Source organism: Bombina bombina, chromosome 7, assembly GCF_027579735.1.
Source record: "Bombina bombina isolate aBomBom1 chromosome 7, aBomBom1.pri, whole genome shotgun sequence".
Classification (NCBI taxonomy): Eukaryota; Metazoa; Chordata; class Amphibia; order Anura; family Bombinatoridae; genus Bombina; species Bombina bombina.
Window position 1 is genome coordinate 295,791,402 of NC_069505.1, and position 20,117 is coordinate 295,811,518.

At 41.7% G+C, this 20,117-nt stretch overlaps 1 protein-coding gene across 6 annotated transcripts in view; it reads left to right on the forward strand.

The window, feature by feature from the left end:
* Positions 1-20,117, forward strand: part of SLMAP (sarcolemma associated protein) — a 494,984-nt gene that overhangs the window by 394,241 nt on the left and 80,626 nt on the right. For 4 of the 6 annotated variants that reach the window (XM_053720860.1, XM_053720859.1, XM_053720865.1 and 1 more), the window contains one exon: positions 16,709-16,768. The exons of the other annotated variants lie outside the window; for them this stretch is intronic. In XM_053720860.1, the coding sequence (XP_053576835.1) occupies positions 16,709-16,768 (60 nt within the window). The remainder of the gene's footprint in view (positions 1-16,708; positions 16,769-20,117) is intronic. 6 annotated transcript variants of the gene reach the window in all.

Consider the following 20,117-nt stretch of genomic DNA (forward strand, 5'->3'; position numbering starts at 1 on the left):
GTCTACCGGAATTGGATCTTATAGCATCTCGTCACAATGCCAAGCTTCCGAATTATGGATCGAGGTCAAGGGATCCTCAGACTGTTCTAATAGATGCCCTAGCAGTTCCTTGGAAGTTCTGTCTGGCATATGTTTTTCCTCTTTCTCTTGTTAAGTGTAGTCAGTCCACGGGTCATCCATTACTTATGGAATATATCTCTTCCTAACAGGAAGCTGCAAGAGGATCACCCAAGCAGAGCTGCTATATAGCTCCTCCCCTCACATGTCATATTCAGTCATTCTCTTGCAGCCTAACTAAAAGATAGGTCGCTGTGAGAGGTCTGTGGTGTTTTTTAACTTAGTTTATTTCTTCAATCAAAAGTTTATTTTAAATGGCACCGTAGTGTGCTGTTTGTTCTTAGGCAGCATTAGAAGAAGAATCTGCCTGCGTTTTCTATGATCTTAGCAGACGTAACTAAGATCCACTGGCTGTTCTCATCTGAGGAGTGAGGTAACTTCAGAAAAGGGGAATAGCATGCAGGGCCCCCCTGCAAATGAGGTATGTGCAGTAAATTATTTTTCTGAGGAATGGAATTGACTGAGAAAATACTGCTGATACCAATGTAACGTAAGTTCAGCCTTAAATGCAGTGATAGCGACTGGTATTAGGCTGATGAGTGTGTGTACACTGAATGTATTTTTCTAAGGAATGGAATTGACTCTGAAAATACTGTTAATACTGAAATAATGTGTGAGCCTTAACTGCAGTAAAAGCGACTGGTAGCAGGCTTATTAATAACACTTCATAACTTTTCAAATGTATGTTTAAAACGTTTACTGGCATGTTAATCGTTTTTTGTGAGGTACTTGGTGATAAAACTTATTGGGGCATGATTTTTACCACATGGCCATCTTTGTTTTCTGCATAGAAACAATTATCTGAGCTTCCCCACTGTTGTAATATGAGTGGGAGGGGCCTATTTTAGCGCTTTTTTGCGCAGTAAAAATTCAGTCACAATCTGTCTACTTCATCCTCCATGATCCAGATCGTCTCTAGAGAGCTCAGGGGTCTTCAAAATTAATTTTGAGGGAGGTAATCAGTCACAGCAGACCTGTGACAGTGTGTTTTGACTGTGAGAAAAACGTTAATTATTAAATTGTTATCCGTTTTTGGGTATTAAGGGGTTAATCATCCATTTGCTGGTGGGTGCAATCCTTTGCTAACTTAATACATTTACTGTGAAAAATTGGTTGCTATAACTATTTTGGCTCATTGTTATTTCAACTGTGACAGCTTTTTGTGCTTCTTAAAGGCACAGTAGCGTTTTTTATATTGCTTGTAAATTCATTTAGAAAAGTATTTCCAAGCTTGCTAGTCTCATTGCTAGTCTGTTTAAACATGTCTGACTCAGATGAATCTCTTTGTTCACTATGTTTAAAGGCCAATGTGGAGCCCAATAGAAATTTGTGTACTAATTGCATTGATGTTACTTTAAATAAAAGTAAATCTTTACATGCAAAGAAATTATCACCAGACAACGAGGGGGAAGTTATGCTGACTAACTCTCCTCACGTGTCAGTACCTTCGCCTCCCGCTCAGGAGGTGCGTGATTTCGTGGCGCCAAGTACATCAGGGAGGCCCATACAAATCACTTTGCAAGACATGGCTACTGTTATGACAGAAGTATTATCTAAATTGCCAGAATTAAGAGGCAAGCGCGATAGCTCTGGGTTAAGGACAGAGCGCGCGGATGAGGTGAGAGCCATGTCAGATACTGCGTCACAGTTTGCAGAACATGAAGACGGAGAGCTTCATTCTGTGGGTGACGGATCTGATCCAGGGAGACTGGATTCAGAGATTTCTAATTTTAAATTTAAGCTTGAGAACCTCCGTATATTGCTAGGGGAGGTATTAGCGGCTCTGAATGATTGTAACACGGTTGCAATTCCAGAAAAATTATGTAGGTTGGATAGATACTATGCGGTACCGGTGTGTACTGACGTGTTTCCTATACCTAAAAGGCTTACAGAGATTATTAGCAAGGAGTGGGATAGACCTGGTGTGCCTTTTTCCCCTCCTCCCATATTTAGGAAAATGTTTCCTATAGACGCCACCACACGAGACTTATGGCAGACGGTCCCTAAGGTGGAGGGAGCAGTTTCTACTTTAGCTAAGCGTACCACTATCCCGGTGGAGGATAGTTGTGCTTTTTCAGATCCAATGGATAAGAAATTAGAGGGTTACCTTAAGAAGATGTTTGTTCAACAAGGTTTTATCTTACAGCCCCTTGCATGCATTGCGCCTGTCACTGCTGCGGCGGCATTCTGGTTTGAGTCTCTGGAAGAGGCCATCCGCACTGCTCCATTGGATGAAATTATGAACAAGCTTAAAGCACTTAAGCTAGCTAACGCATTTGTTTCTGATGCCGTTGTACATTTAACCAAACTTACGGCTAAGAACTCCGGTTTCGCCATCCAAGCGCGCAGAGCGCTATGGCTTAAATCCTGGTCAGCTGACGTGACTTCTAAATCAAAATTGCTTAATATTCCTTTCAAAGGGCAGACCTTATTCGGGCCCGGCTTGAAAGAAATTATAGCTGACATTACGGGAGGTAAGGGCCATGCTCTACCTCAGGACAGTGCCAAATCAAAGGCCAAACAGTCTAATTTTCGTGCCTTTCGTAACTTCAAAGCAGGAGCAGCATCAACTTCCTCCGCTCCAAAACAGGAAGGAGCTGTTGCTCGTTACAGGCAGGGCTGGAAAGTTAACCAGTCCTGGAACAAGGGCAAGCAGGCCAAGAAACCTGCTGCTGCCCCTAAGACAGCATGAAGAGCGGGCCCCCTATCCGGAAACGGATCTAGTGGGGGGCAGACTTTCTCTCTTCGCCCAGGCTTGGGGCAAGAGATGTCCAGGATCACTGGGCGTTGGAGATAATATCTCAGGGATATCTACTGGACTTCAAAACTTCTCCTCCACGAGGGAGATTTCATCTTTCAAGGTTATCAGCAAACCAAATGAAAGAGGCGTTTCTACGCTGTGTACAAGACCTCTTACTAATGGGGGGGATCCACCCAGTTCCGCGGACGGAACACGGGCAAGGATTCTATTCAAATCTATTTGTGGTTCCCAAGAAAGAGGGAACCTTCAGACCAATCTTGGACTTAAAAATCCTAAACAAATTCCTAAGAGTTCCATCATTCAAAATGGAAACTATTCGTACCATCCTTCCCATGATCCAAGAGGGTCAATACATGACCACAGTGGACTTAAAGGATGCCTTCCTTCACATACCGATTCACAAGGATCATTATCGGTACCTAAGATTTGCTTTCCTAGACAGGCATTACCAGTTTGTAGCTCTTCCCTTCGGATTAGCTACGGCTCCAAGAATCTTTAAAAAAGTTCTGGGCTCACTTCTGGCGGTACTAAGACCGCGAGGCATAGCGGTGACTCCGTACCTAGACGACATTCTGATACAAGCGTCAAGTTTTCAAACTGCCAAGTCTCATACAGAGATAGTTCTGGCATTCTGAGGTCGCATGGGTGGAAGGTGAACGTGGAAAAGAGTTCTCTATTACCACTTACAAGGGTTCCCTTTCTAGGGACTCTTATAGATTCTGTAGAGATGAAAATTTACCTGACAGAGGCCAGGTTATCAAAGCTTCTAAATGCTTGCCGTGTCCTTCATTCCATTTCACACCCGCCAGTAGCTCAGTGCATGGAAGTAATCGGCTTAATGGTAGCGGCAATGGACATAGTACCATTTGCGCGCCTGCATCTCAGACCGCTGCAATTGTGCATGCTAAGTCAGTGGAACGGGGATTACTCAGATTTGTCCCCCCTACTAAATCTGGATCAAGAGACCAGAGATTCTCTTCTATGGTGGCTTTCTCGGCCACATCAGTCCAAGGGGATGACCTTTCGCAGGCCAGATTGGACGATTGTAACAACAGACGCCAGCCTTCTAGACTGGGGCGCTGTCTGGAACTCCCTGAAGGCTCAGGGACTATGGACTCAGGAGGAGAAACTCCTCCCAATAAATATTCTGGAATTAAGAGCAATATTCAATGCTCTCCTAACTTGGCCTCAGTTAGCAACTCTGAGGTTCATCAGATTTCAGTCGGACAACATCACGACTGTGGCTTACATCAACCATCAAGGGGGAACCAGAAGTTCCCTAGCGATGCTGGAAGTCTCAAAGATAATTCGCTGGGCAGAGTCTCACTCTTGTCACCTGTCAGCGATTTACATCCCAGGCGTGGAGAACTGGGAGGCGGATTTTCTAAGTCGCCAGACTTTTCATCCGGGGGAGTGGGAACTTCATCCGGAGGTCTTTGCTCAACTGATTCATCATTGGGGCAAACCAGATCTGGATCTCATGGCGTCTCGCCAGAACGCCAAGCTTCCTCGTTACGGATCCAGGTCCAGGGACCCGGGAGCGGTGCTGATAGATGCTCTGACAGCCCCTTGGGTCTTCAACATGGCTTATGTGTTTCCACCATTTCCGATGCTTCCTCGTTTGATTGCCAAGATCAAACAGGAGAGAGCTTCGGTGATTCTGATAGCGCCTGCGTGGCCACGCAGGACCTGGTATGCAGACCTAGTGGACATGTCGTCCTGTCCACCGTGGTCTCTGCCTCTGAGACAGGACCTTCTAATTCAGGGTCCTTTCAACCATCCAAATCTAATTTCTCTGAGGCTGACTGCATGGAGATTGAACGCTTGATTCTATCAAAGCGTGGCTTCTCGGAGTCAGTTATTGATACCTTAATACAGGCTAGGAAGTCTGTTACCAGAAAAATTTACCATAAGATATGGCGTAAATATTTATATTGGTGCGAATCCAGGAGTTACTCATGGAGTAAGGTTAGGATTCCTAGGATATTGTCCTTTCTACAAGACGGTTTAGAAAAGGGCTTATCTGCTAGTTCGTTAAAGGGACAGATTTCTGCTCTGTCTATTCTTCTACACAAACGTCTGGCAGAAGTTCCAGACGGTCAGGCTTTTTGTCAGGCTTTAGCTAGGATTAAGCCTGTGTTTAAGGCTGTTGCTCCGCCGTGGAGCTTAAACTTAGTTCTTAACGTTCTGCAAGGCGTTCCATTTGAACCCCTTCATTCCATTGATATCAAGCTGTTATCTTGGAAGGTTCTGTTTTTGATGGCTATTTCCTCGGCTCGAAGAGTCTCTGAGTTATCTGCCTTACATTGTGATTCTCCTTATCTGATTTTTCATTCAGACAAGGTAGTTCTGCGTACTAAACCTGGGTTCTAACCTAAGGTAGTTACTAACAGGAATATCAATAGATTGTTGTTCCATCACTGTGTCCTAACCCTTCTTCAAAGAAGGAACGACTTTTGCATAATCTGGACGTAGTCCGTGCCCTGAAGTTCTATTTGCAGGCAACTAAAGATTTTCGTCAAACTTCTTCCCTGTTTGTCGTTTACTCTGGACAGAGAAGAGGTCAAAAGGCTTCGGCTACCTCTCTCTCTTTTTGGCTTCGTAGCATAATACGTTTAGCCTATGAGACTGCTGGACAGCAGCCTCCTGAAAGGATTACAGCTCATTCTACTAGAGCTGTGGCTTCCACCTGGGCCTTTAAAAATGAGGCCTCTGTTGAACAGATTTGCAAGGCTGCAACTTGGTCTTCACTTCACACTTTTTCAAAATTTTACAAATTTGACACTTTTGCTTCTTCGGAGGCTATTTTTGGGAGAAAGGTACTTCAGGCAGTGGTTCCTTCTGTTTAATGTTCCTGCCTTGTCCCTCCCTTCATCCGTGTACTTTAGCTTTGGTATTGGTATTCCATAAGTAATGGATGACCCGTGGACTGACTACACTTAACAAGAGAAAACATAATTTATGCTTACCTGATAAATTTATTTCTCTTGTAGTGTAGTCAGTCCACGGCCCGCCCTGTCTTTAAGGCAGATCTAAATTTTAATTAAACTCCAGTCACCACTGCACCCTATGGTTTCTCCTTTCTCGTCTGGTTTTGGTCGAATGACTGAATATGACATGTGAGGGGAGGAGCTATATAGCAGCTCTGCTTGGGTGATCCTCTGGCAGCTTCCTGTTAGGAAGAGATATATTCCATAAGTAATGGATGACCCGTGGACTGACTACACTACAAGAGAAATAAATTTATCAGGTAAGCATAAATTATGTTTTTTGCTCTTCTTCCTTGGTCATTGCTCGGATCAGACAAGAGAGGAGGGCGTCAGTGATTCTCATTGCTCCGGCTTGGCCTTGCAGGATCTTGTATGCAGATCTGGTGGAGATGTTCTCATCTCCACCGTGTGGAGTCTTCCGTTAAGGAAGGACCTTGTACTTCAGGGGCCCTTCCTTCATCCAAATCTCGTTTCTCTGAAGCTGACTGCTTGGAGATTGAACACTTGATTCTAAGCGTGGTTTTTATGAGTCGGTTATTGAGACTATGATTCAGGCGCGTAAGCCTGTGACTAGAAAGATTTATTACAAGATATGGCGTAAATATCTGTATTGGTGTGAATCCAAGGGCTTCTCTTGGAGTAGAGTTAGGATTCCTATGATTTTGTCTTTTCTCCAGGAGGGTCTGGCGAAAGATTTGTCTGCTAGTACCATGAAGGGTAAAATTTCTGCTTTATTTTGTTACATAAACGCCTGGCGGATGTGCCCGATGTTCAGGCCTTGGTTAGTTTGCGACTCCTCCTTGGAGTCTTCATTTAGTTCTCAGAGTTCTTCAACAGGCTCCGTTTGAGCCTATGCATTCTTTGGATATTAAGTTGTTAACCTGGAAGGTTTTGTTTTTGGTTGCTATCTCTTCGGCTCGAAGGGTTTCGGAGCTCTCTGCGTTGCAATGCAAGTCTCCTTTCCTTATTTTTTATTCTCATAAGGTAGTACTTCGTACTGCTTTAGGTTTTCTTCCCAAGGTTGTTTCTGATAAGAATATTAATCAAGAAATTGTTGTTCCTTCTGTGTGTCCTAATCCTTTTTCTCATAAGGAACGTTTGTTGCACAATTTAGATGTAGTTCGTGCATTTGAAATATTATTTGCATTATTTTCGCCAGTCTTCTTCTTTATTTGTGTTTTTTTCTTGTTGGTTGAGGAGTGTTATTCACTTGGCATATGAGACTGCTGGACAGCAGTCTCCTGAGAAAATCACAGCTCATTCCACAAGGGTTGTTTCTTCTAGTTGGGCTTTCAAAAATGGGGCTTCTGTTGATCATATTTGCAAAGCTGCTACTTGGTCCTCTCTACACACTTTTTCTAAATTTTACACATTTGATACTTTTGCTTCAGCTGAGGCTGTTTTTGGGGTAAAGGTTCCCTTTCTTGTTCCTCCCTTATCATCCATGTCCTCTAGCTTGGGTATTGATTCCCAGTAGTAATTATGATGATCCGTGGACTCACCGTGTCATTAGAAAGAAAAGGAAATGTATTCTTACCTGATAAATTTGTTTCTTTCTTGACACGGTGAGTCCACAGCCCGCCCTATATTTTTCAGACAGTTTTTTTTTTCAGAAACCTCAGGCACCACTGCACCTTATATTACTTCCTTTCCCTTTGGTCGAATGACTGGGGGTTGTGGGTAAGGGGAATGGTATTTAACAGTTTTGGCTAAGGTGCTCTTTGCCTCCTCCTGCAGGCCAGGAGTGATATTCCCAATAGTAATTATGTTGATCCGTGGACTCACCGTGTCAAGAAAGAAACAAATTTATCAGGTAAGCATAAATTTCCTTTCTCTTGTTAAGTGTATCCAGTCCACGGATTATCCATTACTTGTGGGATATTCTCCTTCCCAACAGGAAGTTGCAAGAGGATCACCCACAGCAGAGCTGCTATATAGCTCCTCCCCTCACTGCCATACCCAGTCATTCTCTTGCAACTCTCAACAAAGAAGGAGGTAGTAAGAGGAGAGTGGTGTATTATAGTTAGTTGTTTTTCTTCAATCAAAAGTTTGTTATTTTTAAATGGTACCGGAGCGTACTATTTTATCTCAGGCAGTATTTAGAAGAAGAATCTGCCTGCGGTTTCTATGATCTTAGCAGAAGTAACTAAGATCCACTGCCGTTCTCACATATTCTGAGGAGTGAGGTAACTTCAGAGGGGGAATGGCGTGCAGGTTTTCCTGCAATAAGGTATGTGCAGTTAACATTTTTCTAGGGATGGAATTTGCTAGAAAATGCTGCTGATACCGGATTAATGTAAGTTAAGCCTAAATGCAGTGATTTAATAGCGACTGGTATCAGGCTTATTAACAGAGATACATACTCTTATAAAAGTACAATATAAAACGTTTGCTGGCATGTTAATCGTTTTTTTATATGTTTGGTGATAAAACTTATTGGGGCCTAGTTTTTTTCCACATGGCTGGCTTGATTTTTGCCTAGAAACAGTTTCCTGAGGCTTTCCACTGTTGTAATGTGAGTGGGAGGGGCCTATTTTAGCACTTTTTTGCACAGCAAAAATTACAGACAGAGACATTCAGCTTCCCTCTGCATGATACAGGACATCTCTGAAGGGCTCAAAAGGCTTTAAAAGTCATGTTTGAGGAAGGTAACAGCCACAGTAGAGCTGTGGCAGTTGTGACTGGTTTTAAAAACGTTTGTCATTTATTATTCCGTTTTTGGTATTAAGGGGTTAATCATCCATTTGCATGTGGGTGCAATGCTCTGCTAACTTGTTACATACACTGTAAAAATTTCGTTAGTGTAACTGCCTTTTTTCACTGTTATTTCAAATTTTGTCAATTTTTTTTCTTAAAGGCGCAGTAACGTTTTTTATATTGTTTGTTAACTTGGTTTAAAGTGTTTTCCAAGCTTGCTAGTCTCATTGCTAGTCTGTATAAACATGTCTGACACAGAGGAAACTACTTGTACATTATGTTTAAAAGCCATGGTGGAGCCCCATAGGAGAATGTGTACTAAATGTATTGATTTCACCTTAAACAGTAAAGATCAGTCTTTATCTATAAAAGAATTGTCACCAGAGGGTTCTGTCGAGGGGGAAGTTATGCTGACTAACTCTCCCCACGTGTCGGACCCTTCGCCTCCCGCTCAAGGGACTCACGCTAATATGGCACCAAGTACATCAGGGACGCCCATAGCGATTACTTTGCAGGACATGGCTGCAATCATGAATAATACCCTGTCAGAGGTGTTAGCCAGATTGCCTGAATTAAGAGGCAAGCGCGATAGCTCTGGGGTTAGACGAGATACAGAGCGCGCAGATGCTGTAAGAGCCATGTCCGATACAGCGTCACAATATGCAGAACCTGAGGACGGAGAGCTTCAGTCTGTGGGTGACATCTCTGACTCGGGGAAACCGGATTCAGAGATTTCTAATTTTAAATTTAAGCTTGAGAACCTCCGTGTATTGCTTGGGGAGTTATTAGCTGCTCTGAATGACTGTGACACAATTGCAGTGCCAGAGAAATTGTGTAGACTGGATAAATACTATGCAGTGCCTGTGTGTACTGATGTTTTTCCAATACCTAAAAGGCTTACAGAAATTATTAGTAAGGAGTGGGATAGACCCGGTGTGCCTTTTTCCCCACCTCCTATATTTAGAAAGATGTTTCCGATAGACGCCACTACACGGGACTTATGGCAGACAGTCCCTAAGGTGGAGGGAGCAGTTTCTATTTTAGCAAAGCATACCACTATCCCGGTTGAGGACAGTTGTGCTTTTTCAGATCCAATGGATAAAAAATTAGAGGGTTACCTTAAGAAAATGTTTATTCAACAAGGTTTTATTTTACAGCCCCTTGCATGCATTGCGCCTGTCACTGCTGCGGCGGCATTCTGGTTTGAGGCCCTGGAAGAGGCCATCCTTACAGCTCCATTGACTGAAATCATTGACAAGCTTAGAACACTTAAGCTAGCTAACTCATTTGTTTCTGATGCCATTGTTCATTTGACTAAACGAACGGCTAAGAATTCCGGATTCGCCATCCAGGCGCGTAGGGCGCTATGGCTTAAATCCTGGTCAGCTGACGTGACTTCAAAGTCTAAATTACTCAACATTCCTTTCAAGGGGCAGACCTTATTCGGGCCTGGTTTGAAAGAAATTATTGCTGACATTACTGGAGGTAAGGGTCATACCCTTCCTCAGGACAGGGCCAAATCAAAGGCCAAACAGTCTAATTTTCGTGCCTTTCGAAATTTCAAGGCAGGTGCAGCATCAACTTCCTCTGCTTCAAAACAAGAGGGAACTTTTGCTCAATCCAAGCAGGCCTGGAAACCTAACCAGTCCTGGAACAAGGGCAAGCAGGCCAGAAAGACTGCTGCTGCCTCCAAGACAGCATGAAGGAACGGCCCCCTATCCGGCAACGGATCTAGTAGGGGGCAGACTTTCTCTCTTCGCCCAAGCGTGGGCAAGAGATGTTCAGGATCCCTGGGCGTTGGAGATCATATCTCAGGGATATCTTCTGGACTTCAAAGCTTCTCCTCCACAAGGGAGATTTCACCTTTCAAGATAATCTGCAAACCAGATAAAGAAAGAGGCATTCCTACGCTGCGTGCAAGACCTCCTTGTAATGGGAGTGATCCATCCAGTTCCGCGGACGGAACAAGGACAGGGTTTTTATTCAAATCTGTTTGTGGTTCCCAAAAAAGAGGGAACCTTTAGACCAATTTTGGATCTAAAGATCTTAAACAAATTCCTCAGAGTTCCATGATTCAAGATGGAAACTATTCGGACCATTTTACCCATGATCCAAGAGGGTCAGTACATGACCACAGTGGACTTAAAGGATGCCTACCTTAACATTACGATTCACAAGAATCATCATCGGTTCCTGAGGTTTGCCTTTCTAGACCGGCATTACCAATTTGTAGCTCTTCCATTCGGGTTGTCTACAGCCCCAAGAATTTTTACAAAGGTTCTGGGCTCACTTCTGGCGGTTCTAAGACCGCGAGTCATAGCGGTGGCTCCTTATCTAGACGACATCCTGATACAGGCGTCAAGCTTTCAAATTGCCAAGTCTCATACAGAGATAGTCCTGGCATTTCTGAGGTCGCATGGGTGGAAAGTGAACGAAGAAAAGAGTTCTCTATCTCCTCTCACAAGGGTTTCCTTCCTAGGGACCCTTATAGATTCTGTAGAAATGAAAATTTACCTGACGGAGTCCAGGTTATCAAAACTTCTAAATGCTTGCCGTGTTCTTCACTCCATTCCGCGCCCCACGGTGGCTCAGTGCATGGAAGTAATCGGCTTAATGGTAACGGCGATGGACATAGTGCCATTTGTGCGCCTGCATCTCAGACGGCTGCAATTATGCATGCTCAGTCAGTGGAATGGGGATTACACAGATGTGTCCCCTCTACTAAATCTGGATCAGGAAACCAGAGATTCTCTTCTCTGGTGGTTATCTCGGGTCCATCTGTCCAAGGGTATGACCTTTCGCAGACCAGATTGGACAATTGTAACAACAGATGCCAGCCTTCTAGGTTGGGGTGCAGTCTGGAATTCCCTGAAGGCTCAGGGTTCATGGACTCAGGAGGAGAAACTCCTCCCAATAAATATTCTGGAGTTAAGAGCAATACTCAATGCTCTTCTAGCTTGGCCTCAGTTAGCAACACTGAGGTTCATCAGATTTCAGTCGGACAACATCACGACTGTGGCTTACATCAATCATCAAGGGGGAACCAGGAGTTCCCTAGCGATGTCAGAAGTCTCCAAGATAATTCGTTGGGCAGAGACTCACTCTTGCCACCTATCAGCGATCCATATCCAGGGCGTAGAGAACTGGGAGGCGGATTTTCTAAGTCGTCAGACTTTTCATCCGGGGGAGTGGGAACTCCATCCGGAGTTGTTTGCTCAGTTGGTACATCGTTGGGGCAAACCAGAACTGGATCTCATGGCGTCTCGCCAGAACGCCAAGCTTCCTTGTTACGGATCCAGGTCCAGGGACCCAGAAGCGACGCTGATAGATGCTCTAGCAGCTCCTTGGTTCTTCAACCTGGCTTATGTGTTTCCACCGTTTCCTCTGCTCCCTCGACTGATTGCCAAAATCAGACAGGAGAGAGCATCGGTAATTCTGATAGCGCCTGCGTGGCCACGCAGGACCTGGTATGCAGATCTGGTGGACATGTCAACCTTTCCACCATGGACACTGCCTCTGAGACAAGACCTTCTAATACAAGGTCTTTTCAATCATCCGAATCTACTTTCTCTGAGACTGACTGCATGGAGATTGAACGCTTGATCCTATCAAAGCGTGGCTTCTCCGAGTCAGTCATTAATACCTTAATACAGGCACGAAAGCCTGTCACCAGGAAAATCTACCACAAGATATGGCGTAAATATCTTCATTGGTGTGAATCCAAGAATTACTCATGGAGTAGGGTTAGGATTCCTAGGATATTGTCCTTCCTCCAAGAGGGTTTGGACAAAGGATTATCAGCTAGTTCTTTAAAAAGGCAGATTTCTGCTCTGTCTATTCTTTTACACAAGCGTCTGGCAGAAGTTCCAGACGTTCAGGCATTTTGTCAGGCTTTAGTTAGAATTAAGCCTGTGTTTAAACCTGTTGCTCCTCCATGGAGCTTAAACATAGAAACATAGAAACATAGATATTGACGGCAGATAAGAGCCATAGGCCCAGCAAGTCTGCCCGACCTTACCTAACAGTATAAACTTATCTAGTTTGTAGGATAGCCCTATGCTTGTCCCATGCATTTTTAGTCCCCCACAGTGTTTGTTGCTACTACCTCTTGAGGAAGTTTATTCCATAAATCAATCACTCTTTCTGTAAAGAAGTGCTTCCTCAAATTACTCCTGAATCTACTACCCCTTAGCTTGAGCTCATGACCCCTTGTTCTTGAATTTTCCATTTTATGTAAAATACCCACAGCCTCAGTTTTACTAAACCCTTTAATGTACTTGAAAGTTGCTATCATATCACCTCTTTCCCTTCTCTCCTCTAAGCTATACATATTTAGGTCATTGAGCCTATCCTGGTAAGTTTTATTTTTTAGACCATGTACCATTTTGGTAGCCCTCCTTTGCACAGATTCAAGTTTGTTAATATCCTTCTGAAGATATGGTCTCCAGAACTGCACACAATACTCAAGATGAGGCCTAACTAATGATCTATAAAGTGGCATAAGAACCTTACTATTTCTGCTGCAAATACCTCTACCAATACATCCAAGCATTCTGCTAGCCTTACTCGCTGCATTACTACATTGTTTACTAAGTTTTAAATCATCTGAAATAATAATTCCCAAGTCCTGTTCCTCGTCTGTAACAGTCAGTAAAGTGTCATTGAGTCTGTAATTAACATTTGGATTTTTCTTCCCTAAATGCATTATTTTACACTTTGCTGTGTTAAACTTTAGATCCCAGTCGTTTGTCCAATCCTCCAATTGTTGTATATCACTTCTCATTTTATCTACCCCCCCTGGAACATCCACTCTGTTGCAAATTTTTGTATCATCTGCAAAGAGACATACTTTCCCCTGTAGCCCTTTGCTGATATCGCAGATAAATATGTTAAACAAAACAGGCTTAAACTTGGTTCTTAAAGTTCTTCAAGGGGTTCCGTTTGAACCCCTTAATTCTATTGATATCAAACTTTTTTATCATGGAAAGTTCTGTTTCTGATGGCTATTTCCTCGGCTCGAAGAGTCTCTGAGTTATCTGCCTTACATTGTGATTCTCCTTATCTGATCTTCCATTCAGATAAAGTAGTTATGCGTACAAAACCTGGGTTTTTACCCAAGGTGGTTTCTAACAAGAATATCAATCAAGAGATTGTTGTTCCATCATTGTGTCCTAATCCTTCTTCAAAGAAGGAACGTCTTTTGCATAATATAGACGTAGTCCGTGCCTTGAAGTTTTACTTACAAGCTACTAAAGATTTTCGTCAAACATCTAACCTGTTTGTTGTTTACTCTGGACAGAGGAGAGGTCAAAAGGCCTCGGCAACCTCTCTTTCTTTTTGGCTTCGGAGTATAATCCGTTTAGCCTATGAGACTGCTGGACAGCAGCCCCCTGAAAGGATTACAGCTCATTCTACTAGAGCTCTGGCTTCCACCTGGGCCTTTAAAAATGAGGCTTCTGTTGAACAGATTTGCAAGGCTGCGACTTGGTCTTCGCTTCATACCTTTTCCAAATTTTCCAAATTTGATACTTTTGCTTCTTCGGAGGCTGTTTTTGGGAGAAAGGTTCTACAAGCAGTGGTTCCTTCCGTTTAAGTTCCTGCCTTGTCCCTCCCATCATCCGTGTACTTTAGCTTTGGTATTGGTATCCCACAAGTAATGGATGATCCGTGGACTGGATACACTTAACAAGAGAAAACATAATTTATGCTTACCTGATAAATTTATTTCTCTTGTAGTGTATCCAGTCCACGGCCCACCCTGTCCTTTTAAGGCAGGTCTAAATTTTAATTAAACTACAGTCACCACTGCACCCTATGGTTTCTCCTTTCTCTGCTTGTTTCGGTCGAATGACTGGATATGGCAGTGAGGGGAGGAGCTATATAGCAGCTCTGCTGTGGGTGATCCTCTTGCAACTTCCTGTTGGGAAGGAGAATATCCCACTAGTAATGGATGATCCGTGGACTGGATACACTACAAGAGAAATAAATTTATCATGTAAGCATAAATTATGTTTTTTATTCTTCTGGCACCATTTATACCCTGATATTTCTCCTACTGTTCCTTGTTCCCTTGGCAGAATGACTAGGGGATGAGGGGAGTGGGGGAGGTATTTAAGCCTTTGGCTGGGGTGTCTTTGCCTCCTCCTGGTGGCCAGGTTCTTAATTCCCACAAGTAATGAATGAAGCAGTGGACTCCCCTCCCACAGATGGAAATGAAATTATCAGGTAAGCATAATTTGTTTTCTTAGACCTTGAAGGCCGCCTTTAATCTAAATGCATTTTGACAGTTTTTCAACACTAGGGGGCATTAGTTCATATGTTTCATATAGATAACATTGAGCTCACGCATGTGAATTTACAATGGAGTGAGCATTGATTGGCTAAAATGTAAATCTGTCAAAAGAACTGTAATAAGGGGCAGTTTGCGGGGGCAAGGTAATTACAGAGGTAAAACATGTATAATTATAACTGTGTTGGTTATGCAAAACTGGGGAATGGGTAATTAAGGGATTATCCATCTTTTAAAACGACAAAAATTCTGGTGTTGACTGTCCCTTTAAATGGACATAACAGTGCACAAAGGAAATGCCCTAACGTGTTAAAGCATTTTATTATACTATTTCTTGCGTATAACAGTGTTTAACCCCTGCAAAATGGTGAAACGTAATTAAAGTCGGCTTTAGATAATCTATTTACTGCTAGGAGCTAGCTGAATACATCTGGTGAATGACAAGTGACAAATGTGTGTAGCTATCAATCAGTCGCTATCTCCCTGTAGTATCTGCTGATCCTGAGCTGACATTGTACCATACATTTGTTATGCTGCTTGATTTGACCTTGGAAGTTCTATAAATGGAGTGAATATTTCACTTGTTCCTGAGAGGCTAATTTGCCTGTATCATACTGAATTTTGGTGACATTTTCTTAACCCTGCAACATTCTGCACAGTGATTGGTTAACTCAGAGCTCCAGCTCATTCACATATTGTTTGATTAGCCAAAGCAAAGGAGACCAGAAACAGAGATTCCACCAGATTGTTTAAGAACTGAACTGCTCTTGAGTTGAAAAACATTGTAAACAACATGACAGTGTCAAATGGGTTAAAACCTGTCTTTTGCAAGCCTTTGACACTGAACCCAAGTGGTTTTTTTTTTTTTTTGCATGATTCAGACACAGCATGGGATTTTAAGCAACTTTCTAATTTACTCCTATTAGTTTTTCTTCGTTCTCTTGCTATCTTTATTTTAAAAGCAGGAATGTAAAGCTTAGCAGCCCATTTTGGGTTCAGTACCATGGATAACACTTGCTTACTGGAGACTTACATTTACCCACCAATAAGCAAGGATAACCCAGATTCTCAACCAAAAATGGGCCGGCTCCTATGCATCACATTCCTGCTTTTTAAATAAAGATGGCAAGATCACAAAGAAAAGGTGATAACAGGAGTAAATTAGAAAGTTGCTTAAAATTGCATGCTCTATCTGAATCATGAAATAGTTTTTTTTGGGGGTTTAGTGTCCCTTTAATTAAAAAAAACTGCACATCACCTGTAAAATAGTAGTACAATTTGCCACAATGAGACAAGGAGTGCACTGCAGTGCTGTAAACGTTTCAAATTCCTTGGAGGTTGAACTTCAGCTCCATATTCGCATATGTGCATATACAGCATTAAAGCAGTAATATCATTTACTAAAAGCATTTTTGCAAATGGAAGTATTTTGATACATTTTTCTATCTAAAATGTAAATACTCCCATGCACATTTCAGTGTTGGCTTTTCTATCCCTTTAAGGGGAAACCCATATTACAGTATAGTGTCCCTTTAATACTTTAGAATTCCATATACATTTTTTGCAACCTGCTCACTAGTTAAATACATCTTTGACTTCTCCAAAATAAGTTTTCATTGTGTTGTGGCTTCTAACTCGAGCACACCCTGGTATTGTGCAGAAATACAGTGAACTATTTTAAAGTAATCTTGAGCGGTGCAGTGTCGTCTCGAGTTCAGCAGTTTTATCCAGCACGTTAGAAGGGGTGGGATTCATGCAAGCTTTAAATAAGGGCATGGAATGTGATCTACTTCCATGTGTTAAGGAAACGGTTTTGCTTTGACTCTGCATGCTAATATTTCTGTTATTTGGCAGACAAGCTTATAGACGAAGAACACCTGACGAACGCGAAGCAAGAAACGCTGCATATAAAAGGTATAGTGTTTAACTTATGTGGCATGATGTCTATTTGCTGAATGAACTACAGTCGTGTTGTGGGTTTATAAAATGATCTTTTAAGAGACGAATGAATCCAACGTTTAAAAAGCCCCTATGGTAGGACCCATACAATATCAATACTGGCTTTTAACTTACTGCATTGTTCTTTTTATATTTTATGTGTCACTTACTTCCCTGTTCCTAAAGATTGTGCGGTCAGTTCTGTATGAATTTACTGATCTATTTTGTGTATCATGTACGGAAAGCTGGAATTTTTAGGCATGAAGTTGCATTGCTTGCAGGTAAATTTAACAAAGAAGGTTTAATATGGTTTTTTTACTTTCTTTTTATTTAATTGTTTTTTTTTTATACAAAATACCCATTAGATTTGTGATACCCTTTATCAGTTGTCTTTATATTAATTCTCACTCTCATTTTCTTGCTCTCTTTTTCTTTCTCTCATATTTTCTCCCATTCTCTCAATTATTCTCTTTCTTTCTTTCTGTCTCTCTCTTTCTCATTTTCTCTTGGGTTTTCTCTCTCTTTTCCCCCCCTTTCTCTCATTCTTTGTCTCACTAATTCCGTGTCTTGGGTTCTTTCTCTCTCTCTCTCTCTCTCTCCTCTCTCTCTCGTCTCTCTCTCTTCTTTCTTTCTCTCTCTCTCTCTCTCCCCTTTCTTTCTTTCTTTCTCTCTCTCTCTCTCTTTCTCTCTCTCTCTTTCTCTCTCTCTCTCTCTCTCTCTCTCTCTCTCTCTCTCTTTCTCTCTCTCTCTCTTTCTTTCTTTCTTTTTCTTTCTCTATATATCTCTCTCTCTCTCTCTCTCTCTCTCTCTTTCTTTCTCTATATCTCTTTCTCTCTCTCTCTCTCTTCCTTATCCCTTCCCTCTTCTCTCTATCACCTCTGTCCTCTTGGCTCTATCCTCTCTGTTCTCTTAGTCTTTCATTATCTCTTATTCTCTCTCTGTCTCTCGTTCTCTTTCTCTCTTGTTCTCGTTCTCTCTCTCGTTCTCTCTCTCTCTCTCTCTCTCGTTCTCTCTCTCTCTCGTTCTCTCTCTCTCTCGTTTTTTCTCTCTCTCGTTTTTTCTCTCTCTCGTTTTTTCTCTCTCGTTTTTTCTCTCTCTCGTTTTTTCTCTCTCTTTCTCTCTCTCTCTCTCTCGTTCTCTCTCTCTCGTTCTCTCTCTCTCGTTCTCTCTCTCTCTCTCGTTCTCTCTCTCTCTCGTGTTCTCTCTCTCTCTCGTGTTCTCTCTCTCGTTCTCTCTCTCGTTCTCTCTCTCGTTCTCTCTCTCGTTCTCTCTCTCGTTCTCTCTCTCGTTCTCTCTCTCGTTCTCTCTCTCGTTCTCTCTCTCGTTCTCTCTCTTGTTCTCTCTCTCGTTCTCTCTCTCGTTCTCTCTCTCTCTCTCGTTCTCTTTCATTCTCTTTCCTCTCTTTTCTGTTCTCACTTCTCTGTCCTCTCATTCTCTCTCTGTCCTCTCTTCCCCCCTTCTCTCTCGTACATTTATGTATTACATAGTGATAAATGTATAAACATATATTTACTCAAGAAGGAGAATCCTTTTACGTGATTTATCTATATAGCTGCAAGCATAATTAATACAGCATCTTCTAAATGACCTCCCATGAACATCCTTCCTTCCTCTCTCTCATCACTTTACTGATCATTTCACCCTCGACCATAATTGCTTGTAACACAGTGGGACTGGTCCGAGGGCACAGATGGGTACAGCTGGTGTTACATGAATAAAACCTATACAGATCTCTAATTGTTTTCGCTATTCTGTCATTTCTTTTACTTTACACATTTTCCTTAAGGACTGTGTGGCTGGCAGCTTTTTGTGATGCCGCTGCTGCTAACTCCTCCTCAATAGAAAGCCATTCCAGCAGGGTTTGGGCACCCTTCGTTTTGTCCATACATGGTTCTGTAACAGCATTTGTGTACAGCTGATAAGACTATCGTTAACCGTTTATGTGCTGGGAGTAATGTTGCCTGATTTATTTGTAGACTGTACTCACAGTGACATTGTTTGGCATTTCTGCACAAATTACAGTTAGTTGTAACAAGACTTTTTTGTTTTTCTGCACTATCAAAAGTGTTGGATTTTTTTTTTTTATTGCTGTGTTAAAGGGACATGAAACCCAAAACTTTTCTTTCATGATTCAGATAGAAAATACAATTTTCCAATGTAAAAAAAAAAATTCCAATGTATTTCTGTTATCTATCTGAATCATGAAAGAACAAATTTTGGTTTCATGTGTCTCTAAATTGTTTAAAGTATGCTCTATCTGAATAACAAAAGAAACCTGCTGGGATTCATGTCCCTTTAAGAATTCAATTTATCCAGGCAAATATAATTGTGGCATTAAGGGAGATTATTCCAATTTGAGTCTCTTTAATGTGCTATAATATGTGCTTTTGACTATTGCTTATTGGCCAGCTACTCCTGTTTTCTGTCTTTACCATATTTTTAAAGGGACATGAAGCCCGAAATTTTTCTTTCATGATTTCGGTAGAACATACAATTTTAAACAACTTTCCAGTTTACTCCCATTATCAAATTTGTTTCATTCTCTTGGTATCATTTGTTGAAGGAGCAGCAATGCACTACTGGTTTCTATCTGAACACATGTGTGAGCCAATGACAATCGGTGTATATATATGCAGCCACCAATCAGCAGCTAGAACCTAGGTTCTTTGATTCTCCTAAGCTTGCCTAAATAAATCTTTCAGCAAAGGACAACAAGAGAAGGAAGCAAATTAAATAGAAGTAAATTGTTTAAAATTGTATGTTCTGTCTAAATCATGAATGTTTTCTGATACGCTTCATTTTGATCTAAGTTTTATTTTTAAAACAAAAACAAAAAAACTAATTATACTTTAAAAATCCCAAAAAGGACTTTATGTGCAAAAATTACAGGCTGTAACTCTTCAGAACTTGTATGTTTTGTATTACTAAAACTGTGTTTTATCCCCCACAGTGGGGTTAAACGCATAGATAAAACTCTGACTCCGAAAACAGTGCGCAAATCTGCAGCAAAATTCACACAACCACCAATCAGCAGCTAGAACCTAAGTTCTTTGATTCTCCTGAGCTTGCCTAAATAAATCTTTCAGCAAAGGACAACAAGAGATGGAAGCAAATTAAATAGAACTAAATTGTTTAAAATTGTATGTTCTGTCTAAATCATGAATGTCTAATTATGACTTTACTGTCCCTTTAAATATTTTATGTCTTTTAAGTGCTCATACAACACACCCTTCTGGAATTAGTAGGATATTCACAGATAATTAATAAATCTGGTAGCTTCAAGTACACATACATTTTGTTTAGCCATATCAATGCTAAAAGATAA